A 21561-nucleotide genomic window follows, 5' to 3' on the forward strand; every position below is an offset into this window, starting at 1 on the left:
TGGCCTCTTTGACTCCTCTTTCAAACCAATGATCCTCTCTCTCCAAAATGTGGACTTTGCTATCTTTGAAAGACAGGAGGTGACCCTCTAGATGGCCTCAATGACTCTCTAAAAGAATGCAAATGACCAGCAGAAAAGAAGAAGTCCTTATCCACATCCTCTTCCCATCTCAACTTTTACTATTCCATCATTATCTATACATTTCTCTGTCCTGCTTCATTCTATTCTTTAGAGCAGAGCTCTGTGGGCCGGATGTGTCATGATGAAACCATGCCCACCCTATTGCCAGCAATGGGAAAAAAATCATGATACATTGTGACATGTGATGTGACATTGCAAGTTTGACACCCCTGCTTTAGAGGAAGACAAGGTGATTCCTATTATTTATTCTGTGGTCACTCCAGTCCTTAATCCCATTATATAGTCTTTGTGAAACAGAGCTAAAATAGTAGTGTGTGTGTGTGTGTGTGTGTGTGTGTGTGTGTGTGTGTATATGTATATATATATATATATATATATATATATATATATATATATATATATATATATATATATATATATATATATATATATATATATACATACATATGTCAAATGTTAACTATTTAGATTACCTTGCTAGGCCCCAAACATGGGGCAAATCTTTATTTCCTGTTTTCAGCCTATCTTGAAGGCTGTAGTCACACCGGACAGTTCATATATTTGTGTATATTACTAACAAAGAATTAAGGGAGACTAAAATGCATTTCTAACTCATTAGTTTTCATCAGTCAGCCATACCCTTCTGAGATTTGAACCTGGGCTGATTGCACATTAGGCAGTGTATTTACCTCTTGAGCCACAGGATCTCTCTCGCTCTGTTAGCTTTCTGCAAGGGGAGATATGTGTCAAATGTTAACTATTTAGATTACCTTGCTAGGCCCCAAACATGGGGCAAATCTTTATTTCCTGTTTTCAGCCTATCTTGAAGGCCATCGAACAGGCTGTAGTCACACCGGACAGTTCATATATTTGTGTAAATTACTAACAAAGAATTAAGGGAGACTGAAATGCATTTCTAACTCATTAGTTTTCATCAGTCAGCCATACCCTTCTGAGATTTGACAGAAGCTTCTCCCAGAAGAAGGAAGCTAAAGCCACCAGCCTGAGGATGACGGATGGGATTCCGTCGAAACGTTGCTCCTACACCTTCAACTCTACGCAGGAAAAAATGGAGGGGGGCAGGGTAAGGGGAATGAGAATGAGAATGGGGAGGAGGAGGAAGGGGAGGAGAAGAATTATGCTGTGTATAGATTATTTATTTTGAGAACTATCATGAAGATCTAATCAATCAAAGGGAAGAAGAAAGCATTCTCTACTTCTTCCTCCCATCTATTAGTTATTTTATATGTCTACATTTATTTACACCTATGCTAAACCAACCTCTTTGAATGAAGAAGAATACAATAATATTGCCTTAATTTACTCTGGGATAACAACAAAGTTTAATCCAATTATATATTTCCTTAGAAATACATTAAAGAGACTCTAATAAAATTGTTATGGAGGAAAAAAAACCTTCCAGAAAAAGTAACTTGAATACTTCTTTAACTCATATATTGGTTCACCAAATAGAGATTGAAATGTGGAATTGATTCTGAAGTAAATAAGTGAATATTCGATTGCTGCGCATGTTTTCAAAAATAGTTTACATTTTTTTCTGTCTAGCATTCTACTTATATCTTAATTCTAGACTCCTGAAATTTCTTCAATTCATGGCAACAACAACATGGTGAGAAGGCCCTGGAACAAATATTTTTCTCCCTTTCTAATGCTTAAGTCTTCAAATATACCAAATATAACAAAGACAATGCTGACTTTGGCCCTGGAGAGTGAGAGGTTATTAAAACTCAGAGGAGGAGGAGGAGGAGGAGGAGGAGGAGGAGGAGGAGGAGGAGGAGGAGGAGGAGGAGGAGGAGGAGGAGGAAGAGAATGTCAGGGCCCACTTCAAAACCTCATCCCAAGAACGTAGAACTCGTGGAAGCAGTTTCTTCGAAAAGGATTTTTTATTAGGAGAAGTTGATAGCAGGCATACTAGACAGGATCTGAGGATTTCCCACACAGATCAATAGGTTAAAGTGTCCCAAGCAAAACCCCACCTCAAAGTTCATCCGGTCAGTTCAAATGGGCCAATTGCCAGGTGTTAAGTTCTTTGTGGGAAAGGGGAGATAACATCAAGCTGTCTCCAGCTGTAGTAGCGATGTTTAGGAGGCCTTTCACACCTTCTCCTGGGAGCACAGAGATAAACCATTTGCCGGAGGTTGTATTCCATTCTTCCTCCCCCTTTTGTTAGCTGACATCAATGGAGGAGAAAGTTCACAGAAGAATAATGCAGGAAAGCAAAGTGTTACATTTTAGTGATAGAGGAAGTCAAGGCAATAACCCACAAGCACTCCCCTTTCCCCTCCAGGGGTATGGCAGAACCCAATAAGAGAAGAGAGTGAAATTCAGGTCAGGATGAAAGGGGGAGAAAAGAGGGGGAAAGGGATACCCTGTAACTATGGGTTCTGACAGAGAAGGAGAAGGAGGAGAATTGAGTTGGGCATAGGTTTCAAACAAACATGGCAATTATGGGAGCTTATTGTGTTTCCCAATTAGGATTCCCCAGTGATTTAAAAGTAGTCTTTAAAGGATCACTTCATATGATTCATGATATATTTCTTAAGATGCTTCTGGACTACTCTTGCTATACTATGATGGAGAAATACTTTAGCCTTTTTATTTTTAATGCAGAGTAACCATGAAATTAATTAATTAATTAAATCTGCAGTTTTCAAGTTTCATGGTCCCCCTTGCTTATATTGAAATGTACTCACATATCTATTAACTGAATAGTACTGTGTAATATGTAAGTTTTATGACATTTTATAAAGAAAGCTTTTCTACTGTTATACATATTTGCCATGTACTTAATATGAATATGATTCAGCTTAATTGCAAACTTGTTATATGTTGTTTTCAGTGTAAAAGTTCAGTATATACGTAAACTTGCTATTTATATGAATCTAATTGAACAAGAATTGTATTTGGAAATATTATCCAGTTGCACTGTTGGACTTTACTAATGTATATACATAAATAAATCACCAGTTGCAATTAATTTTAACTGATGTGTACTTATTATATAAATATTGATGAAAAATATAAGTTTATATAAAATATGAAAATGAAGTTTAGTTCTAAAAACTGTGCAAGATAAATTAACTGCCAAGACCATGAATGAAATGTTGCCATCTTGATAAAAAAATGAAACAAAATTCTCTTATCAAATGCTAGTACTTGAATGACTTCCTGGGAAGGTTTGGCAAACTAAAAATTACTACACAAAAGCAAGGAACAGGACTTCCTGTTTGGCAGCCATTGGGACAACTGGGAAAAGCCGGTGCTTGGCTTTCCAGCTTGGTTTTTCTTCATCTAGTGATCCTTAAAGGGGCAATGGAGGGGCAATGAAGGAGAAGGGATACTTCAGAAGCTCAAATCAGGGGGCACCAGATCAGAGCAAACTGTAGGACCCTCTGGAAAAACGAAGGGAAAGGCTGTTAAAATCTATCAGCCATAGCCATCTCTGACAGGAAGCAGAAGGGCTATAAATCAGCAGAATTTCAACTGCCTGCTGAAGCTGGGTGAGCAAGATTTTCTCTTTCCTTCTCCTTGAGGATTATAAATGTTGAGCCCCTGATTGGAAAGGGCTGGAAAGTAAAGACCCCCCAGAAGATTTAAGAGTGGTGAGTAATTATATAAACAGGGGGAAAGATTCTTTGTTAAAAATATCAGACATTGATAAATAAGTGAAGGAGGACATCTAGTGCTCCTTTGTGCTCCTGAGTCAAGGGGATTTGATGCACTCTGGCTGGCCTCTCCAGGTTGGCCCAGCCCAGAGTCAGATGGTTCAGCAGAGTAGGCACAGCGGTTGCTGACGTTCTGTTGGCTTGTTCCTTCAACGGGTCCATGTTGCACTCCAGAGCTTCCCAGTTCTCCCTCTGGTTCCATCTCAGTTAAGAAGGAAAAGTCCTGGTAGTCCATGTTAGGGCTGGCTTGGCTGCAATTTTGAGGACGTTGGGAGGGACTTATGATGCAGTCCTCACTTAGTGGCCATTCTGGAAACTGTTTCCTTAGCTGATCAATGTGTCAACTGACAACTCACCCTCCCTCCAACCCCACTTCATAAGATAGGGGTCGGGATGCTTTGGTGATTTGACCAGGAACCCACAGATTCCCATGACCATAGTTTCTTGCCCAAACCCAATTGCCCATATGCAGCCCCCTTGGGAGTTTTGGTCGAGAGGCTTCTGCTGCCACTCTATCTGGATGCAACCTGTCCAGTTTAGTAATCAAACACCTCCCACAACATAGTTCTGCAGCACTTTTGCCTGTAGCAGTGTAGGGTGTAGAATGCTGGCAGAGTAGAAAATCTGCCAATCTGTGATGCCAGTCACCTGCAAAAATGCAACTGAGTGCTTCCTTCATTGTCCTGTCCATGCATTCAGCTTGACCATTAGAAGATGGATGAAAAGGTGCAGACATTGCATGTCTGATGAGATTAGCTCTAAGAAAGCCCTGAAATTCAGCAGTAGTGAATTGGGCCCCATTGTCTGAAACTAAGACATCTGGCAACCCATGTGTGGCAAAGAGTTTTCTCAGCACCTGGATGGTCCTAGCAGTAGTCATGCTGGTTATCACCTATAAAGCCCTACATGGCCTGGGTCCGGGTTATTTGAGGGAACACCTGCTGCCGGCATCAAACGCCCTTCGCCCAGTGCGCTCCCACAGGGAGGGTCTGCTCAGGGTTCCGCCGGTGAGAGATTGCCGGCGGGTGACACCCAGGGATAGGGCCTTCTCAGTGGGAGCGCCTGCCCTCTGGAACCAGCTGCCGGTGGAGCTGAGGACTGCCCCCGACCTCCGATCATTCCGCCGGGGCCTGAAGACCTGGCTCTTTGAGCTCCCGGGCCCAGGCTGAGGAGAAAATTTTAACTGGGGTTTTTAAGTGTACAGGGTGAATTTAATATTTTTTAACTGGTTTTTAACTTTTGTATGTTTTGATTTTTAATTCCCTGTAAACCGCCCTGAGTCCTCAGGGAAAGGGCGGTATACAAATGTGATAAAAATAAAATAAATAAAATGTTAGGAACTGGAATTACTTTCAGCCATTTGGAGTGGCTATCCACTGCTATAAGGAAAAGCTGCCCCTGAAAGGGCCCAGCATAGTCTATGTGAAACCTAGACCAGGGAGTGTGCATTTCCTCCCACCTGTGAACTGGAGCCTGTGGCATTTCAGGTCTAAATTACTGCCATGTATAACAACCATGGACTTGAGCCTCAATGGCCTTATCAAGGCTAGGCCACCAGAGGTAGCTTCTAGTTAAAGCTTTCATTCTGACAATGCCTGGATGGCCTTCATGTAATGATTGTAAAACCCTGTCTCTTAGGGAAGTGGGAATTATGACTCCGTTTCCACATAAAATGCACCCTTTATGTGCAGATAACTCCTGCCTCCTGATAAAATAGCTTTGAAATTCTGAGCCTGGACTTTTTTCCAATCAGCCCGTGAATACCCATGACAACACTCTACTAAGTATTTTATCTGTGGCATTTTCAGCAGCAATGTCCCCTGCATGGAGGGGAAACTCAGGTATGTCCTGTATGGACAATATTCTAGCAGCAGGAGCCAGATCTGGATCCATTACTGGCAGTGGTAGTCTGTGAGGCCATCAGCATGGCCAATTTCCTTGCCCGGGTTGTGAATTAATTTAAAATTGTATGCAGATAGGAAAATAGACCAACTCAGCATTCTTGGAGATAGTATGTGGGGGGGGGGTTGTTTGTCCATTGTAAAAAGTCCCAAAAGAGGTTTGTGGTCAGTGTAGACTGTGAAATCCCTGCCATATAAATAGTCATGGAATTTTTTTTATTCCAGCAACGATGGCTAGGGCCTCTTTGTCAATCTGAGCGTAGTTGCGCTCAGCAGAAGACAATGTCTTTGAGTAAAATGCTATAGGAACCTGTTTCCCATTTTTTTCTATGTGACTTAAAACTGCCCCCACCCCATAGGGTGCATCACATGCAAGACATAGAGGTTTAGACTCTTTGTAGTGAGTTACAGTGGACTTTTCTGAAAATAGTGCTTTTAATTCCAGGAAACTTTCTTCATGTATGTTAGTCCATTTCCATGGAGCTTTCTTATCAAGAAGCCTGTGGAGGGGCTCTGCTATTGCAGCCTTATGAGGTAGAAATGTGTGATAGAAGTTTAGGAGACCCAAGAATGCTTGTAGCTCTCCTTTTCATTTGGGCCTAGGAGCCATTTTAATTCCCTTCACTTTAGAATCAGTGAAGTGAATGCCATTAGCATCAATTTGGAAACCCAGGAATTCTGTTGAAGAAATCCCAATACTACACTTGTTCTTTTTTTAATTTGAGGCCTGATTCGTGAAGCCTCTGCAAAACAGCCCTGAGCCTACTGGCCAACACTTCTGGGGATTCCCCTGCAATAAGAACATCATCAAAATAAGGACAGATGCCCTGAATACCCTTGAGTGTATGCTCCATGATTCCCTGAAAAATACCCAGTGCAACACTGACTCCAAATTGTAAGCATTTAACTTTGAAAGCCCCCTTGTGAGTCATGATCATTTGAGCTGCAACTGTGGCCTCATCAACCAGCAATTGCTGATAGGCCTGTGCTAAATCAAGTTTAGCAAAAAATAGTACCCCCTTGCAAGGAGGCTAAAATGTGGTTGACCACCGTAACCGGGTAAGCATGTTGCTTGAGGGCTTTATTTAGAGTGCATTTATAGTCAGCACAAATGCGAATTTCCCCATTAGCTTTAAGTAGAGTGACTATAGGAGTTTCCCACTCCCCACCATCAACAGGCTGTAACACGCCTTGCTCTATAAGCTTATCAATTTTGAAATCAATTTTATGTTTTAAGGCAAAGGGGACCCAATGAGGCTTAACCCTGATTGGAACTACTTTGGGATCAAGCTTAAATGAGATAGGCAGGCCTTTGTATGTTCCAAGGGTTGAATCAAAAACATCCACGTATTCCTCACACACTGATGCAAGGTCTGCAGTTTGTGTCCGGTTTATGCCAGTAATGTGAATACCTAAGGCATCAAACCAATTGAGTTCAATGAGACTTGTTCTCTTACCCCCTACTACTATTACATCCAGGTGCCCCCAAAAACCTTTAACCTTTACAACAAGGTGGCTTCTCCCTTAACATTAACGTGAGCATTTTGAAAATCTGTTAGGATTATATCTGAGGTTCTTAGTTTGGCCCAATTGTTACTGCGCCTACACACAAAGTTAAAAGTGTCTTGAGAAATGATTGAGACTGCTGAGTCCAATTCCATCTTACATGGAACTCCTTGTAGCTCTACCATGAGCTTAAGTTTGGGTTTGAGGGGGTGTCGAGCCCCAGTGTGGCATACGCTTGATACAGCTTCTGAAAAATCCCACACTAAGTGGACCCTGGGCCCCAGTACCTCTCCTAGTTGGTTCTTCCGACTGGTGTTTGGGTGGCCGGTCTCTCTGGCAGGCTCTGCAAACCACTGCGATGTGGCCTGTCCTTCCACAAGCTCTACACGTGGCTGAATGAAATCTGCAGTTGGCACAAAAATGGTTGTCGCTGCACCCCTTACATATCAGTAAGAGAACTGCCTTGTAATTGTCCTCTCATGGCTGGCTTTTGCGGTGTAGCGTGTTGGGTTGCTTTTGTAGTCAGTTGATTAAAAAATTTTCTTCCTCAGAGAGTTCTTCAGTGTATTTGGCATCCTCACAGTGAACCATTTCTTCGAACTTTGTCAATTTGGCTTGCTGTATTGCTTGAACTGCGCCCCTGGCAGCTTAGTCAGACATCACCTTGTGCTTCAGAAAATGTTAAATTTGGCCTAGCAAATAGTCTCTTTTGAAGTGTAGGCCACAGACAAGCTGGTCTCGTAGTCGGTCTTCTAAATTTGAAAATTTGCATAGGCGTGCAGCCTGCCTTAGGCCTGCTATGAACTCTGACGCTGACTCCCTGGGAAGCTGCACTCTTTGGTCAAACTTGAACCGCCAAGCCATTTCACACATCATGGGCTGGAAGTGCCTGGTTAGCTTCTTTTTGAGATCTGCATAGGAGACCGCTTCGATTGGTGTTGGCGCAAAAAGGTTCTCAGCTAAATCAAAGGTAGCTGGGCCACACACGCAGAGTAGTGTTGTGGCATTCAGTCTTTCTTCCATGATCTGATTGGCTCTGAGGTAGTTTTGTACTTGTGATAGATACTATGGCCATTCCTCTGGGTGTTTCACGTCGAATTCTCGCAGTTTGCCAACCTTTGGCATTATTTCTTGCTGGTTCCTGCATTCTTCTGGATCCTGCTTCAGGCTCAGGGAATGAGTCCACTGAGCACAAGGTCGCTAGCGTAGTTGCTAGCTGACCTTAAGGGGGGGCAGGAATGCCTCTTCCCTCCAGAGTGTATTGCCTTTCCCTCAAAGACTTCAACTCTTTATTTGGTGAAGCAGCATCCAACCTTCGTCGCCACTGTTAAATAGCGGGTTCTTTGGCGCAGGAATGAAGACGCTGAACAGAGTACAGGGTAACTCATTGTTTATTTCATGCTGGTACTGTACTGGGGAAATGCCTACAACTAGCCGCAATATATAGTCTATCCCCTAGGTGGCAGTCAATAGGTTTGAATCAACCATTGCTGCCTGGAGATAGCCATTTGCAGCACAGGAGACTTGTAGTCTGGGTTGCTGGAGAGCCGTTAGCTGCTCCAGCAACCCACGTGGTATTTCACAAGAGCCCAGTACATAACCCTAGTTATCACCCAAATAGCACAGGACAATATTATTTTCAAGTCCACCTCTTTCTGGGTATATCTGCCTGTCCCACCAAGTTTGACAGACTGTAGACATTCCAAGTCCTTTCCAATAAATGTTGTTATTCAGTGCGATCTAGAAAGCATGTCTTTTCTATAGTTGCCCATCCTGTGAAACACCCTTTCCCTGGAGATCCAGCGGGGTTCTGCCCTCTTCACCTTCTGAAGGCCTCAAACAGCAGGCTGTTTCCATATGTGTTGGGATATATTGAGACTGGAGTCCAGCAAATAGTATGTTAATACTGTATATGGGATAATAAAACTCCAAAGCATCAGATTTATTTATTTATTTATTTATTTATTTATTTATTGATTGCTTGTTTGTTTGTTTGTTTGTTTTTCCAATTTTTAAATAACCCATCTCCCCCACAGATGGTTGTGCTTATTTGTTATTTGCTTTTAACTAAGTTTGCTTTATTAAACAATATTTAACAGTGTTTTATTTATAGTTCTTTATATTCATACATGTATGGCTGTAGTTTCATTGTGTGCGTGTGTCTCTCTCTCTGTGAGTATGAATGGAAATATATGAATGGAAATGAATGACCTTTTAATAAGCCATAGGCTATTTGACTGAAACTTGAGCAGTAACATTATCATTAGTGAACAAAGACACATGTATAATAGTTGTAGTACTTCACAACAAAGACTGTTTTCTTTAATATTTTTACAGCAACTTAAAATATAAAACATGTGCTTTCATGGGTGGGATATAAACTTTCCGTCATTGAATGGACATCTAATGGAATTCTATTATGGTAGTATTTATTACACATAAGAAAATAATAAATGCTTAGACATCCAAATCATCCATTTCTGTCTTCTACGCATTCATTGTGCTAACTTGCATGTAAGATCAATTAGTGGAATTGATTTACTTTTTTTTAATCACCCACATTGGGATCATTACCAGAGTTATATTTTCTCATATATTTTTAATTGCTAATAATTCACAGTAGATCCTATTATTGTTTCAACTGTGTTTCTAAGCTTGCCTTCAGTTTCCTGAGAGCTACAAAATAGTTCTGGGCTTCCAGCCAGCTTGCAATCCTCCAAAGGATATTTATCTACTACTTTCAATTAATTAACTCATTCTGGCTGTAACATCTTAGATACCTGCTAATTGGTGAAATTAAGAACTGTCTTACCAGTAACATGCAAGTTTGTCTGTCCACTGCCTCCAGCTGGCTACAATTCTCATTGCTATTAGATGATCAATGTTTTATCCACCAATGTTTTATCTTCTTTTTAGAGCTATCTAATATTCCTGCCATCCTAATTTACCTGCAAGAGTCTAACCCATAATTTTCATAGCTATAAAGGTGTGCTTTCTGTAATTCATAATAAACATGTAAATATAACACACATACAATATGGCTAGTTTTAAACTGGATACCTGCTGGATTTTCAGTGGTAATATTTTCAGTTTCCTAATAATTATAATATTTTAAAATGGATTATATTATGAAGGTTTGATTGAAGCAGATGAAGAGCAGTGGTTTCCTAAGGTTCACATATCATTCAATGGTGAGAGATCAGGGAGTGTCTTAATTTCTGAAAAAAATATATATGCTACAATCTTTTAGTTAGGGAAAGTTCTCTCTCCCCCCCCCCACCATCAACTTGGCAGAAGCCCTTGGTGAATAGATGTTCAGTGCATTTCTCTGCTCATGTTCCATACTATACTTTTGAAGTCAACCTGAGTACTACACACTTAATACCACTCACAAGAGTGTCAGAATTTGTAAACCTGAATCTGACCCAAACACACTTAAAGTTGGAAGTAGAGATTATCTGATTCTTTGCATTTTTCTTTTTGCTGTTTTAACTGTTTGCATCAACTAAGATGATCTTCATTTTGTTTAGGAAAGATAGAAATGGTAAGAAATGGACCCACGGTCTGAATATGTCTGCTCTGTGTCCATTCTGCTGGTTGACTTTGTGGTATCTGAAGACTTACAAATATCAGCAAAGCTCAATTTTCTATATGCTCTGAAGCTGGTAAAAATGCTAAGTGGAAGCTGTTAAATTTAATCTGCCTCCCTCTAGCATTTTTGGTGGCCTTATATCAGAAACAAACCTTGCTGACAATTTTTATTCAAACAGAGAAAGTCCAGACCAAACTACATTCAGAGAGGAATGGATACAAAACACATATATTCAAGACCTCAGGGTCATGTTTGGTTTTCTCCAGATTTGATTTTGGCCAAATGCAAAACCTGAAGAACATATTGTTTTTGTTGTGGATCAGGAATAAAATCATTGTGATTCATAATTTCTAGTCTTTTAATTGTTAAGTTGCAGTGTAGAATTTCTAAACAAGCTATCACTGTACCAAAATAGATATTAAATACATTTAGATAACATTTTTTTTTTCTTTTTAAAGATACAATTCCTTATTTAATTTTTCAGTGCCATTTTTTAATATTTATTTTCAAGGTGCATTGAAACGGTTTGTCACTCAAAAAGTTACATTTTGCCTTAAGGGAAAGTTGCTTTGTTAATAGTTCCCTAAAGGCCCTATTAGAGTTCCCGAAACTTTATTCCCTCCATTAATTGCCAGTCTTGAGAGATTACTGAAAAGCTCCAAGTTTCTAAACCACAAAGCAAAACTGAATTGGTCACATTGGGATTCATCATTATAACCTGGTGTGCAAAACCTCACAAGGATTTATTAGAGAACAAGCCATTTACAAAAAATTCATGTGGGAAGGTTGATCACATTAACACTTTGACAGCTCTCCCTGTGTGACTAATTGCTAAAGTTTTGTTCCTTGCAATTCAAAGCATATTGCTATGAAATAAAGTGCAATAACTATACATATTGCTTTTGTATTAACTTAAGATAACTTCACGCCAAAAATAAATTCTTTTAACTGTTCTAACTTGTAAATTTGAAATGCTTTTAATTCTGTGTGTGACCAGCCATACACTAAATAAATAACCTTCATGTCAAAGAAATAATTAGAGAAGTGATCAATCACTTTTTTACATGTGTGATTTCAGTTTCAGTGCTCATATGTTTGAGTTATGTGCAATTAATTTACTCACACCACACTTCTGAGCAACAATTGTGTCTGCATGGCCAAACATGGAATCAATAAGTATAAAATTTCCAAGGCCATGAAGCCTTCCTGCTGCTTTTTATTAGAATGTGTCCTGTTACAGCTTGGCCTCACTCTAAATAAGATATTGCCAGAATTATCTTTTGAAGAAAAAAATAATAATTAACATGCTTCATTTCTTTTAATCCCATACCTGGTATATATTCATAAACATGCTTTCAAGGCATTTCACAACAATAAATAGTGATTTAGAATGTAAAACAAATATGGTTGCCTTCTTCTTCTCTTTCCAATCTACCTTTTATCCTCAATGGAAGACATGGCAGAAAATCTGGAATCACAACATAAATAACACTGTAGTCTAAATTGGGGGTAGATATGAGAGATATGATCATTCCAAATGAATTGGGCTGTGTCTCTCACCTGCATAAACAAAGCCACATTTTATGTTTTTAATCAGTGAGAGTTGATGTAATATATGCAAGATAATATCACACATTTTCTCTTAGAGTCTGAGATTTCTAAAAATATATATTTTATCCTACTTTCAAATTTACATAATTCACTGATACTTGGAAGTGTTAGCTGTAATTATCCCTATAATTTTCAGGAAGTTGTGTGAGAGTAAAACTTATAGTGACATATACCGCAGAAAAAAAAGTGATGAATCGTGTATGGCTGTATTACACTGAATTGACCACTCTAGATTATATCCCCTTTTAACAGCTAAGCAAAATACCTCTTGCCAAATTAGAATTTTGAGAATCTGGTTTTGAAATGAAAATATATTTATAGTAATGCATATTGTACAAATATATTTATAAATCTGTTCAAATATTCAGAAGAAGAGGCAAACTACATTTCAGCAATCTATTACTGTAGTTGTTGGTGAAGTAGATACGGTAGGAAAGGACATTGCGTTTTAAATTGGAGATAATGAAGGTGAGGAAGATAACTTCCCTGTCATTTAAAAATTACATTCAAAATAAGAAAAAAGTGTCTGAACAAAACACACATACACACTCAGTGAATGAAACATAACTGAACAACAGAATAACTTTTAAAGAGATTATTACATAATGTTTTAAAAGTTGTTCTGATAAAAGATAAATAGGCTTATTTACTAACACAGATCTCTTCTACTTTTAAAGGAAATAAACATGGAAATCATAGGCTGCCAGCTCTTGAATGCCTCCACCCCATTTTTTTTAAAAAAAAGCTTTGCTTTTTCTGGATTTGACAATTATTTTGTCAACATTCTCCTTTTAAAAAGGTGTTCCTTTGTTTTTGTGTCTGTGTTCAAACCAGTTGGTCTGTTTTTGCAATTTTTGATACTTAGGAATGCAGCCTATTGGGTTCATTTACACTAGTAATTTGATAGGTCAGCTAGAATCCCTGTCCTAAGTAATCAATCTTCTCAGATCCTCTGCTTTCTGAAATATAAGTCTAAAATATATTAGGAATACCTGGCAAAAAATGTGGTCCCAGTCATATTTATTTTTCTGAGCTCCCATGTTTAGCCTAGATTATTTGGCCCAGACTGATGTATTCAATTATATTATATATGCTACCAGGATAATCAATCATACCAGTCACATAAGTGTCCAATGTGATTTACAAAGATGTACAGAAAGGATCCAAATCCTACAGTCACAATTTAATATTTTAGGTTACATTTTTTTCACCTGTTAATAGTGATAAAATGCCTCCCCACATAGACAACCCTATTTGGGTTAGATATTTTACTTTTATTGTCCTTGCATTGTGAGGTTATTGGTAAGGCAAATATTCATTCATTCATTCATTCATTCATTCATTCATTCATTCATTCCACCTTTATTATTTTTATACCTAACTCAAGACATAATACTCTTTTTCTCTTTTTGCCCCACAGCAATTACCCTGTGAGGAGGTTTGGACCAAGAAAGAGTGACTGACCCAAACTCACCCAGACAGTTTTCATACCTAAGATAGGACTAGAACTCATAGTCTTTAACCACTACACTAAACTGGCTACACATACTGCATGTATGTGATATATCAAGTATGTCCCTTCTTGGAGAGTTTTGAACTGGCCATTATCTATGTGTTGACTACCTTTTGTTTAGATATTATAACACACAATCAATGGGAATGTTATTGAACTAGATAGGGTCTGCAGGATCAAAGGCAATGCCAAATTGCTATTAGGTATATAAAAAGGTCATGTCACAATAGGGGAACTCTAGTTTCATCATTTTTCCCTCTCCCACCATACCCAAGAAGCTCTTCCTTGAAAAACACCCAAAAAGTAGATATATATTTTTAGGGGGAAAAAAGAATTTGAAATGTTTTTTTTCCCAATTAGTCTGATACTGTATTGTAGATTATATCTGTGATTTTGTCACAGATATACAAAACATCTCACTTATCTTCAACATTTTTTTATCCAGCTGCTGACAGGCACACCCAGCCAATGCAAAATGGGTCCTTCTGACTGGGGCCACTTCATGCTATTCTCCAAATAATTCTCAAGATCTTTCAAAAGCCTTCTTCTCCGATTTGGAGAAGAAGGCTTCCAAGCACCATGAGAGCAGGATTCATTCTCATGATGTTCTGAAATCCTTCTAGTACAAATTGCTGCAATGGTCATAACTTTAGACATGGTTGTAAAGAACTTCATTCAGCAAATAAATCATCATTAAGTCTACCATCTGCATTAAGCAGATACTTGTTGATGGTCCCACCAGATGGTAATAGAGATTTTCTCTTGGATTAGTCCAACAGGCTAAGGTAACAGTGGTACATCTTATTCTACTAAAATGTTTTTAAATGAGAAAAGAAGTCTGCAATTTAAGATAGGATTCATCATAAATGACTTTAGTAACATCACTTACCACATTACTTTTTAATGGAGTGAGAAGTCTTCTTGCCTTTTGAGTATCATGCCCACACTCTTCCATAAAGTAGATAGTCAAGACAAAAAGAAAAGTAACCAAATCCACCTGAATTTGATTTTATTTCACAAATTTATATGTAAAATTTCAACTACAGAAGTATTAAATCACAATATTTTAGAAACAACAGAACTTCAGATTTACAGTATGTATTTACGTATTTATTTATTTATTTATTTTGTGCCTTTAAGTCAGTGTTGATTCCTGGTGACTGCTTGGCAAGTTCCTGAAGTTACACTGTCTTTTTCCTAGTGCTGAGAGAAAATTACTAACCCATGGTCACCCAGCTGGCTTTGTAACTAAGGAGGACCAGAACTCACCAGCTCCCAGTTTCCAGCCTAACATCTTAACTGCTACATAAAACTAGCTCTCTCAGGAAATCCTAGTAAAAAAGTTCTATAATTTGTTGGGGCTTCTGAACAAAGCCTTATTTTTCTAAATGCTTTGCTAATTTTTTCATGACAAAGTGGTATAGATTAGCTTTGAAACTTTTATTAATTTACTTAATAAAACTTGTTGCAAGTCAGTTCTCTATTCAAAATTTAAATTTATGCAGCTATTTTATATAGCTCAATAAATAATGATATCCTATTGCTCTAATAATTTTTTGAAAGAGGTTTGCATAAATCAGTTAAATGGTATCAACTCTTGCTTGCAACAGTGTGGCTTTGCATTAAGGTTAGCAATTAAACTATGACATGGAAAATAAAATTGTGTTCCTCTTATATTCTTGTAGTTTTTTAGAACATTATTAAAAAGATATCAGAGCAATGTGAGATAGACAGTGTTTAAAATATCAAATAAAAGTTATTAATACAAAATATGTTCTGTGACAATAGTCATCTCAAACAAAGGAATATGTATAAACTATTTCTCTAACTTTCTTTAACCATCTAGCATAAAGTGAGAAGCTGTGGCTCTTACTGGCCTAATGAGATATGTATTCTGAATATTGGAGTTCAGTAAAATCTTCAGCCCTGTTAGTAATGAATAGTCCAATAATATAAGAGCACTTTATAGCAGATTTATTATTTCTTATGTCTGAGCCTACAGAAATGCAAAGTGTATGAAATGCTTAAAAAATATGATGGTGTGTGAGAATGAACTGGGGGGGAAGGGGAAGGAGGAAGGCTGTTCTCTAGTCTGCAGGTTTTCTTCCTGTTTCCCAAATTTTTTATAACATACCATAAAAAAGAAAATATTCAAATCACCTTTTCAGTTGAAAAATAACATGCATCTGTTGTAGCAAAACAAATTGTTCAGATTGTAAAATATTTGGAACTATAAGGTAAAGGTAAAGATTCCCCCGCACATACGTGCTAGTCATTTCTGACTCTAGGGGCCGGTGCTCATCTCCATTTCAAAGCTGAAGAGCCAGCGCTTGTCCGAGGACATCTCCGTGGTCATGTGGCTGGCATGACTAGATGCAAAAGGCGCACAGAACGCTGTTACCTTCCCACTGTAATGGTCCCTATTTTTCTACTTGCATTTGTACGTGCTTTCGAACTGCTAGGTTGGTAGAAGCTGGGATGAGTAACAGACGCTCACTCTGTTACCTGGCACTCGGGATTCGACCAGCCAAACTGCTGACCTTCTGATCAACAAGCTCAGCATCCTAACCCATTGGGCAACCGCATCCCTTTTTGGAACTATACAAGTTACTAAATCAATTTTTGTGGCAGTGAAAGGAATACTTGTTGCAAAAGATATGTGACACATATCAGCTTAACAATGGTTTTAATCTTTTCATTAGAAAACATCCTGAGAAGGTGACTATCTGACATATAGCAATGCTCAAGGTCTTTCTTACTTCTCTGTTCCTGAGACTGTAAATAATTGGGTTCAGGAATGGAACTACCACTGAGTAGAGGATGGATACTGGTTTGTTCAAGTCAAATGTTCCAATGGCCCTGGGTCGGGCATACATGAATATGGTAGTGGCATAGAACATAGAAACAACTGTTAGGTGAGAAACACATGTGGAAAAAGCTTTGCTCTTATCTTTCCTGGAAGGAAGTTTTGCAACTGTACAGAAAATACATATGTAAGATGTCCCAGTCACCACAAGTGATGTTATAAGGACAGCTAGTGCTGCCACAAAATCCAGAACCTCGATGGTTGAAGTGTCTGTGCAAGACAACTTCAGTAAAGGTGAGATGTCACAGAAAAAGTGTCTAATGATATTTTCATGGCAGAACTGCAACCTGGAGATCATCACCACAGATGGAATGGAAGCTAGGAAACCACTAAGCCAGGAAGCCATAGTCAGGAAAACACAGCTTCTGTGATTCATAAGAGAAGTATAATGAAGTGGATAGCAAATTGCCAAATATCTATCATAGGCCATTGCTGCCAAGAGAAAACATTCAGAAGATGCTAAGGAGAGAAAAAAGTACATCTGAGCGAGACAGTCTTGGAAAGCAATTGTGTTCTCTCTTGACCACAGGATGGAGAATAACTTAGGCATTGTTACTGAGACATAGAAGATTTCCAAAACAGAAAGATTTCCTAAGAAAAAGTACATGGGAGTGTGAAGCTGCCGGCTCAAACTTATGGTCAAAATGAGGAGGACATTTTCCACCAAAGTCAGAAGGTAGATGGTGGCAAATATTGCAAACAATGTTAGCTGATGCACTGGAAGTTCAGGAAAACCCATAATAATGAATTTGGTGTGAGAAGTGTGGTTCTGCATTCTCCAATATGTTCGTCACTGTTTTCACTGTTAATAATAATATAAAAAGAGCTAAGCATATTTTATATTATCATAATAAAAGTACCTCACGAAAGTAAATGCATTTGAGAAGTCAGCAAAATAAACTGGTATATAAATTATTTTAGGTCAAATCCACTAATCTCATAAAATATAGCCAATTTTAATATAAATTACAATTTAACTGCAATAAAAATGCATATTGAAAATGCAGCCAAAGATTTTAGTGGGAAGGATACATATATGACATCAGGTCAAGTGCACCAGTTTATTTGAGAAGTTATCAGCAAAAACACTGGAAAACGTTAAACAAAAGTAATCCAATTTGGCCAGAACAATTCCTCCTCCTTTTTTTGCTGTCTCACATAAAAAAAAATTAGAAGACTGTCTTAAAACTTCAAGTAATAAGTTTATGAAACATTGTCATTGACCACTACCATGGCATACTACAGCATATTACTACTGCTATTATTTATATTATGACTAAATATCATAGCAATGCATTGCATTTCAAGCTTTTCAATAGCATGCAGAGCATTGTGTAATATAAAGTATTTCACTCCCATTTAAAAACTTATATTTACAAACAAGCTAGGTATGTCTTTAGTTCTGGCTTTCCAATGTAACAAACATTGAAAGTTTTTTAAAAGATGACCTGGATTATAGATGTGGACATATTTTGACCACAAGTTTGTAACTTTTGCTAAAGGACACACCATTTTAATGCAGTTTGGCTCTCCACACTTACCTGTTAACATGATCCACTGAATAATATAGGATTTATTTTTGAGTAGGCGTGCCTAGGATTTTGCTGTTGATCTAATTTCATTAGGTGTGGTAGACCAGTTGAGTGGAATTCTTCTGAAACAACTAGTCTTCTCAAAGGAAATTAGTCCTGACAGGCACACTATATGTCACCTTGACATCAAGATTTTAGAGACATAAGTGGTATTTTCCCCCTTTCTATACATTGGCTTTGCTTAATGGTAAACATATCATCCTACTTTTCCCCTATTATACTGCTGAATTTATGGCAAAACTGGAAGTGGAGAGAATCTCATTTAAAGTCTCCTTTAAATATGTGGCTAAAAATTGTAAACTTTGTCCTTTTGCACTCTCTTTGAGTTTCCGCTTCCAATTCTGCCTCTGTAAAAATCAAAAAGAGTTGTATATTTTAAAAATAATGATCCCTAAATTGAACACACCTCAGAAATCAATTGAAGAAATTTCATCATCTTATGTGGAAACATATATTATTACATTGGACGCTCTTACATTGGACCCACACAGATACTAATATTTACATAGACTACAGTACTGTGCTTTAACCTTGTACAAGAACTAAAGTTGTGGGTCTGGTGGCATCTCAAGGACAGTTCAAAGAACATTCTGTTTTCATCATTCATATTTTATATAATGACTCAGTAATCTCAAGGACATTCTTGAGAAGTGATGGTTCCCTGATGATACATCTATGCAGTTATTTTTCATAATTATTGCAGCATATTATTCCCAAATATTTCATTACAGAATATTTCCTAAGAAATATTGCTTTTTGCCATGTGAAAAAGAAAGAAGAAAAAGAAGGAAGGAAGGAAGGAAGGAAGGAAGGAAGGAAGGAAGGAAGGAAGGAAGGAAGGAATCACAATATTTGAAAGCAATTATAATTTTCCCCATCCACAAGTGATATAACAATCAGTGGCCTTGAGAGGGATGATACTACTACAGTTTTAGAGTGGATGATTTAAAAATGTTTAAAATTATATCTTTTTATCAGAATTAAATTTGTCTTTCGTGTGGGTTGTGAGTAGGTTATGTGTCCTTATAACTACTTCCTGCATTGCCAAAGTGAAGACAGTTTAGGAACCAAATTCTTGTGCTACCAAAAATTGCACAATAATTGTATAAAAATGGTTGAACTGGTCTTATGAGTAATTTGTTTTTGAATTATATTTATTTTTACAACTTAACATTTTACATTTTCACAATATATCATCCCTATTGTTAAATACAATAATATATTAAATATAATAATTTGTATGAAGGGCCTACATTTTTTTTTGCTTTTGTTTTCATTCTTGTTAATGCATTTCTGCACTGCTTTTTATTTCACCCCTGTAACTGTGCAAAGAAAGTATGTGTAATATTAATATAACACTCATAGGAATTAAACATTAGCATATTTATGAGAGAAAAGGATGAAAGCAGCTACATACAGGAAACTGGATCAGAATGCCATAAAGTGGTAACAGAAAACCTTGAAGGTCCTCTTTGAAAACATGGAAGGGCTGACCAAAGAAATCAACCAGTCAGTTCTGTATTAAAAGTCAAGTGGTAGTACGATGTTAGATGATAGTTACTGCTTTGCAAGCTTCAGTGTTTATTTTTATTCATGTTTGAGTGTTTTGGATTCCTATATTTCTTTAATTGTTGTTGTGCTTATATATCAGTTAGACTCACATTTTGTGACATTTCTGAAATGATTCACTAAACAAATATATAGGTGCAAACATTACCACCTGTCAGGACCCAGGAAACACTCATTTTTTGTCACAGAATTTGCTCTTTGGAATATTCAATGCCACAATCAGATATCTGTATTGTCCCCACCTGATGATGTTCTAGATTTTTTCTTAAAATGGCTCTTCTTTCAGGAGCACATTGGTGATTTCTGTTTGTTTATTTGTTAGAGGAAGTGTATATTGGTCCAGACAAATAGGATTTCTTTTTTTATTCCTTCCTTATATTATTCTTGTTAAGTTCTTGGTTTGGTGAGACATTGATGAGGCAGAATGGTAAAAAAACAGTAACCCATTTATTCAGTGCAACAGAAGCAGCCCCGAATGCTGCTCAGCTTCTATTTATCCAGTCTGCTGCTAGTCAGCAGCCAATGAGATTAAACAGTAACTTCCCACCTTAAAATGCAAAGTAACAACTCCGGAGACAAGCTGTCTGGAGTTTAACAGTAATGGCTCTTAACTGTTGCAAACAGTTTACAAGCAACTTATCTCAATACATAACACCTTTTACCCTTAGATGGTGCAAATCTTAAACAGTGTACATACTCCCTTAAATAAGTTGGTGGTCTTCACTGTTGCTCTGAGCATCTCGGAGCTGCTGGAAGTTCCTGGCGTACCAGCTCACCTGCCAGCTTTAGACACGATTGCTTCAGATCAACCCAAATCCCTTTGGCTGGCCTGTTCCAATAGACCAGAACCAAAGTCCATTTGTGGTACAGTCTCTGTTGAGCTGGAAATCAGAGCCGGTTGCCAGTTCTGCTAAATTGGTGCAGTCTGTGCATTTGGGATTGAATCACCTGCCGATAGTCCCCCTTCTCCATGGCTGGGAGTCTCATCAGTGAATGCAGACTTGGCAGATGGGGCATTGTTGAGTTACCCCTGGGGTTGGCTATGAAATGAGTCTTGCACCAGCAGTTGGTTCACTAGCCTCTGGCACAGCTGGTCAATGTGCCGCCATATCACTCTGCCATCTTCCAGGACCACTTCATAAGAAAGTGGTCCTGACACCTTACCAACCACTGCTACCACAACAGTTTCCCTTGACCATAGTTCCAGGCCCATACCTGGTCACCAACTTACAAATTTCACAGTGTGCAGTGTCAGAGGTGACTCTGTCTGGATGCAACTGATCCAGCTCAGTGATCAAGCACCGACCCCATCTAAGTTCAGCTGGGCTTTTGCCTGTTGATGTGCAGGACATTGTGCATTGGCAGAGTAAGAAATCTGCCAGCCTGTGCTGCCAGTCGCCAGTTACAATCCTCTTTAAAAAGTCTTTGGTCATTTGGGCCATACGTTCCACTTGGCCATTCGAGGCCGGGTGAAAGGGGGCCGACATGGCATGCCTTATCAGGTTAGCCATCAGGAAGGACTGGAATTCTGTAGTGGTAAACTGAGCCTCATTGTCTTAGACTAGCACATCGGGTAGCCCATGC

General features: G+C 38.3%; 1 protein-coding gene across 1 annotated transcript; it reads right to left on the reverse strand.

Annotated features, from left to right (window-relative positions):
* Window positions 1–16619: 16619 nt before the first annotated feature.
* LOC308678833 (olfactory receptor 6B1-like) lies at window positions 16620–17591 on the reverse strand (the record flags this gene model as incomplete). Its single annotated transcript, XM_081346065.1, has 1 exon — window positions 16620–17591. One exon carries the CDS (start codon window positions 17589–17591, stop codon window positions 16620–16622), a length of 972 nt encoding a protein of 323 aa, XP_081202191.1.
* Window positions 17592–21561: the final 3970 nt, after the last annotated feature.

Source organism: Vipera berus (assembly GCF_964194415.1).
Source record: "Vipera berus genome assembly, chromosome: Z".
Lineage (NCBI taxonomy): Eukaryota > Metazoa > Chordata > Lepidosauria > Squamata > Viperidae > Vipera > Vipera berus.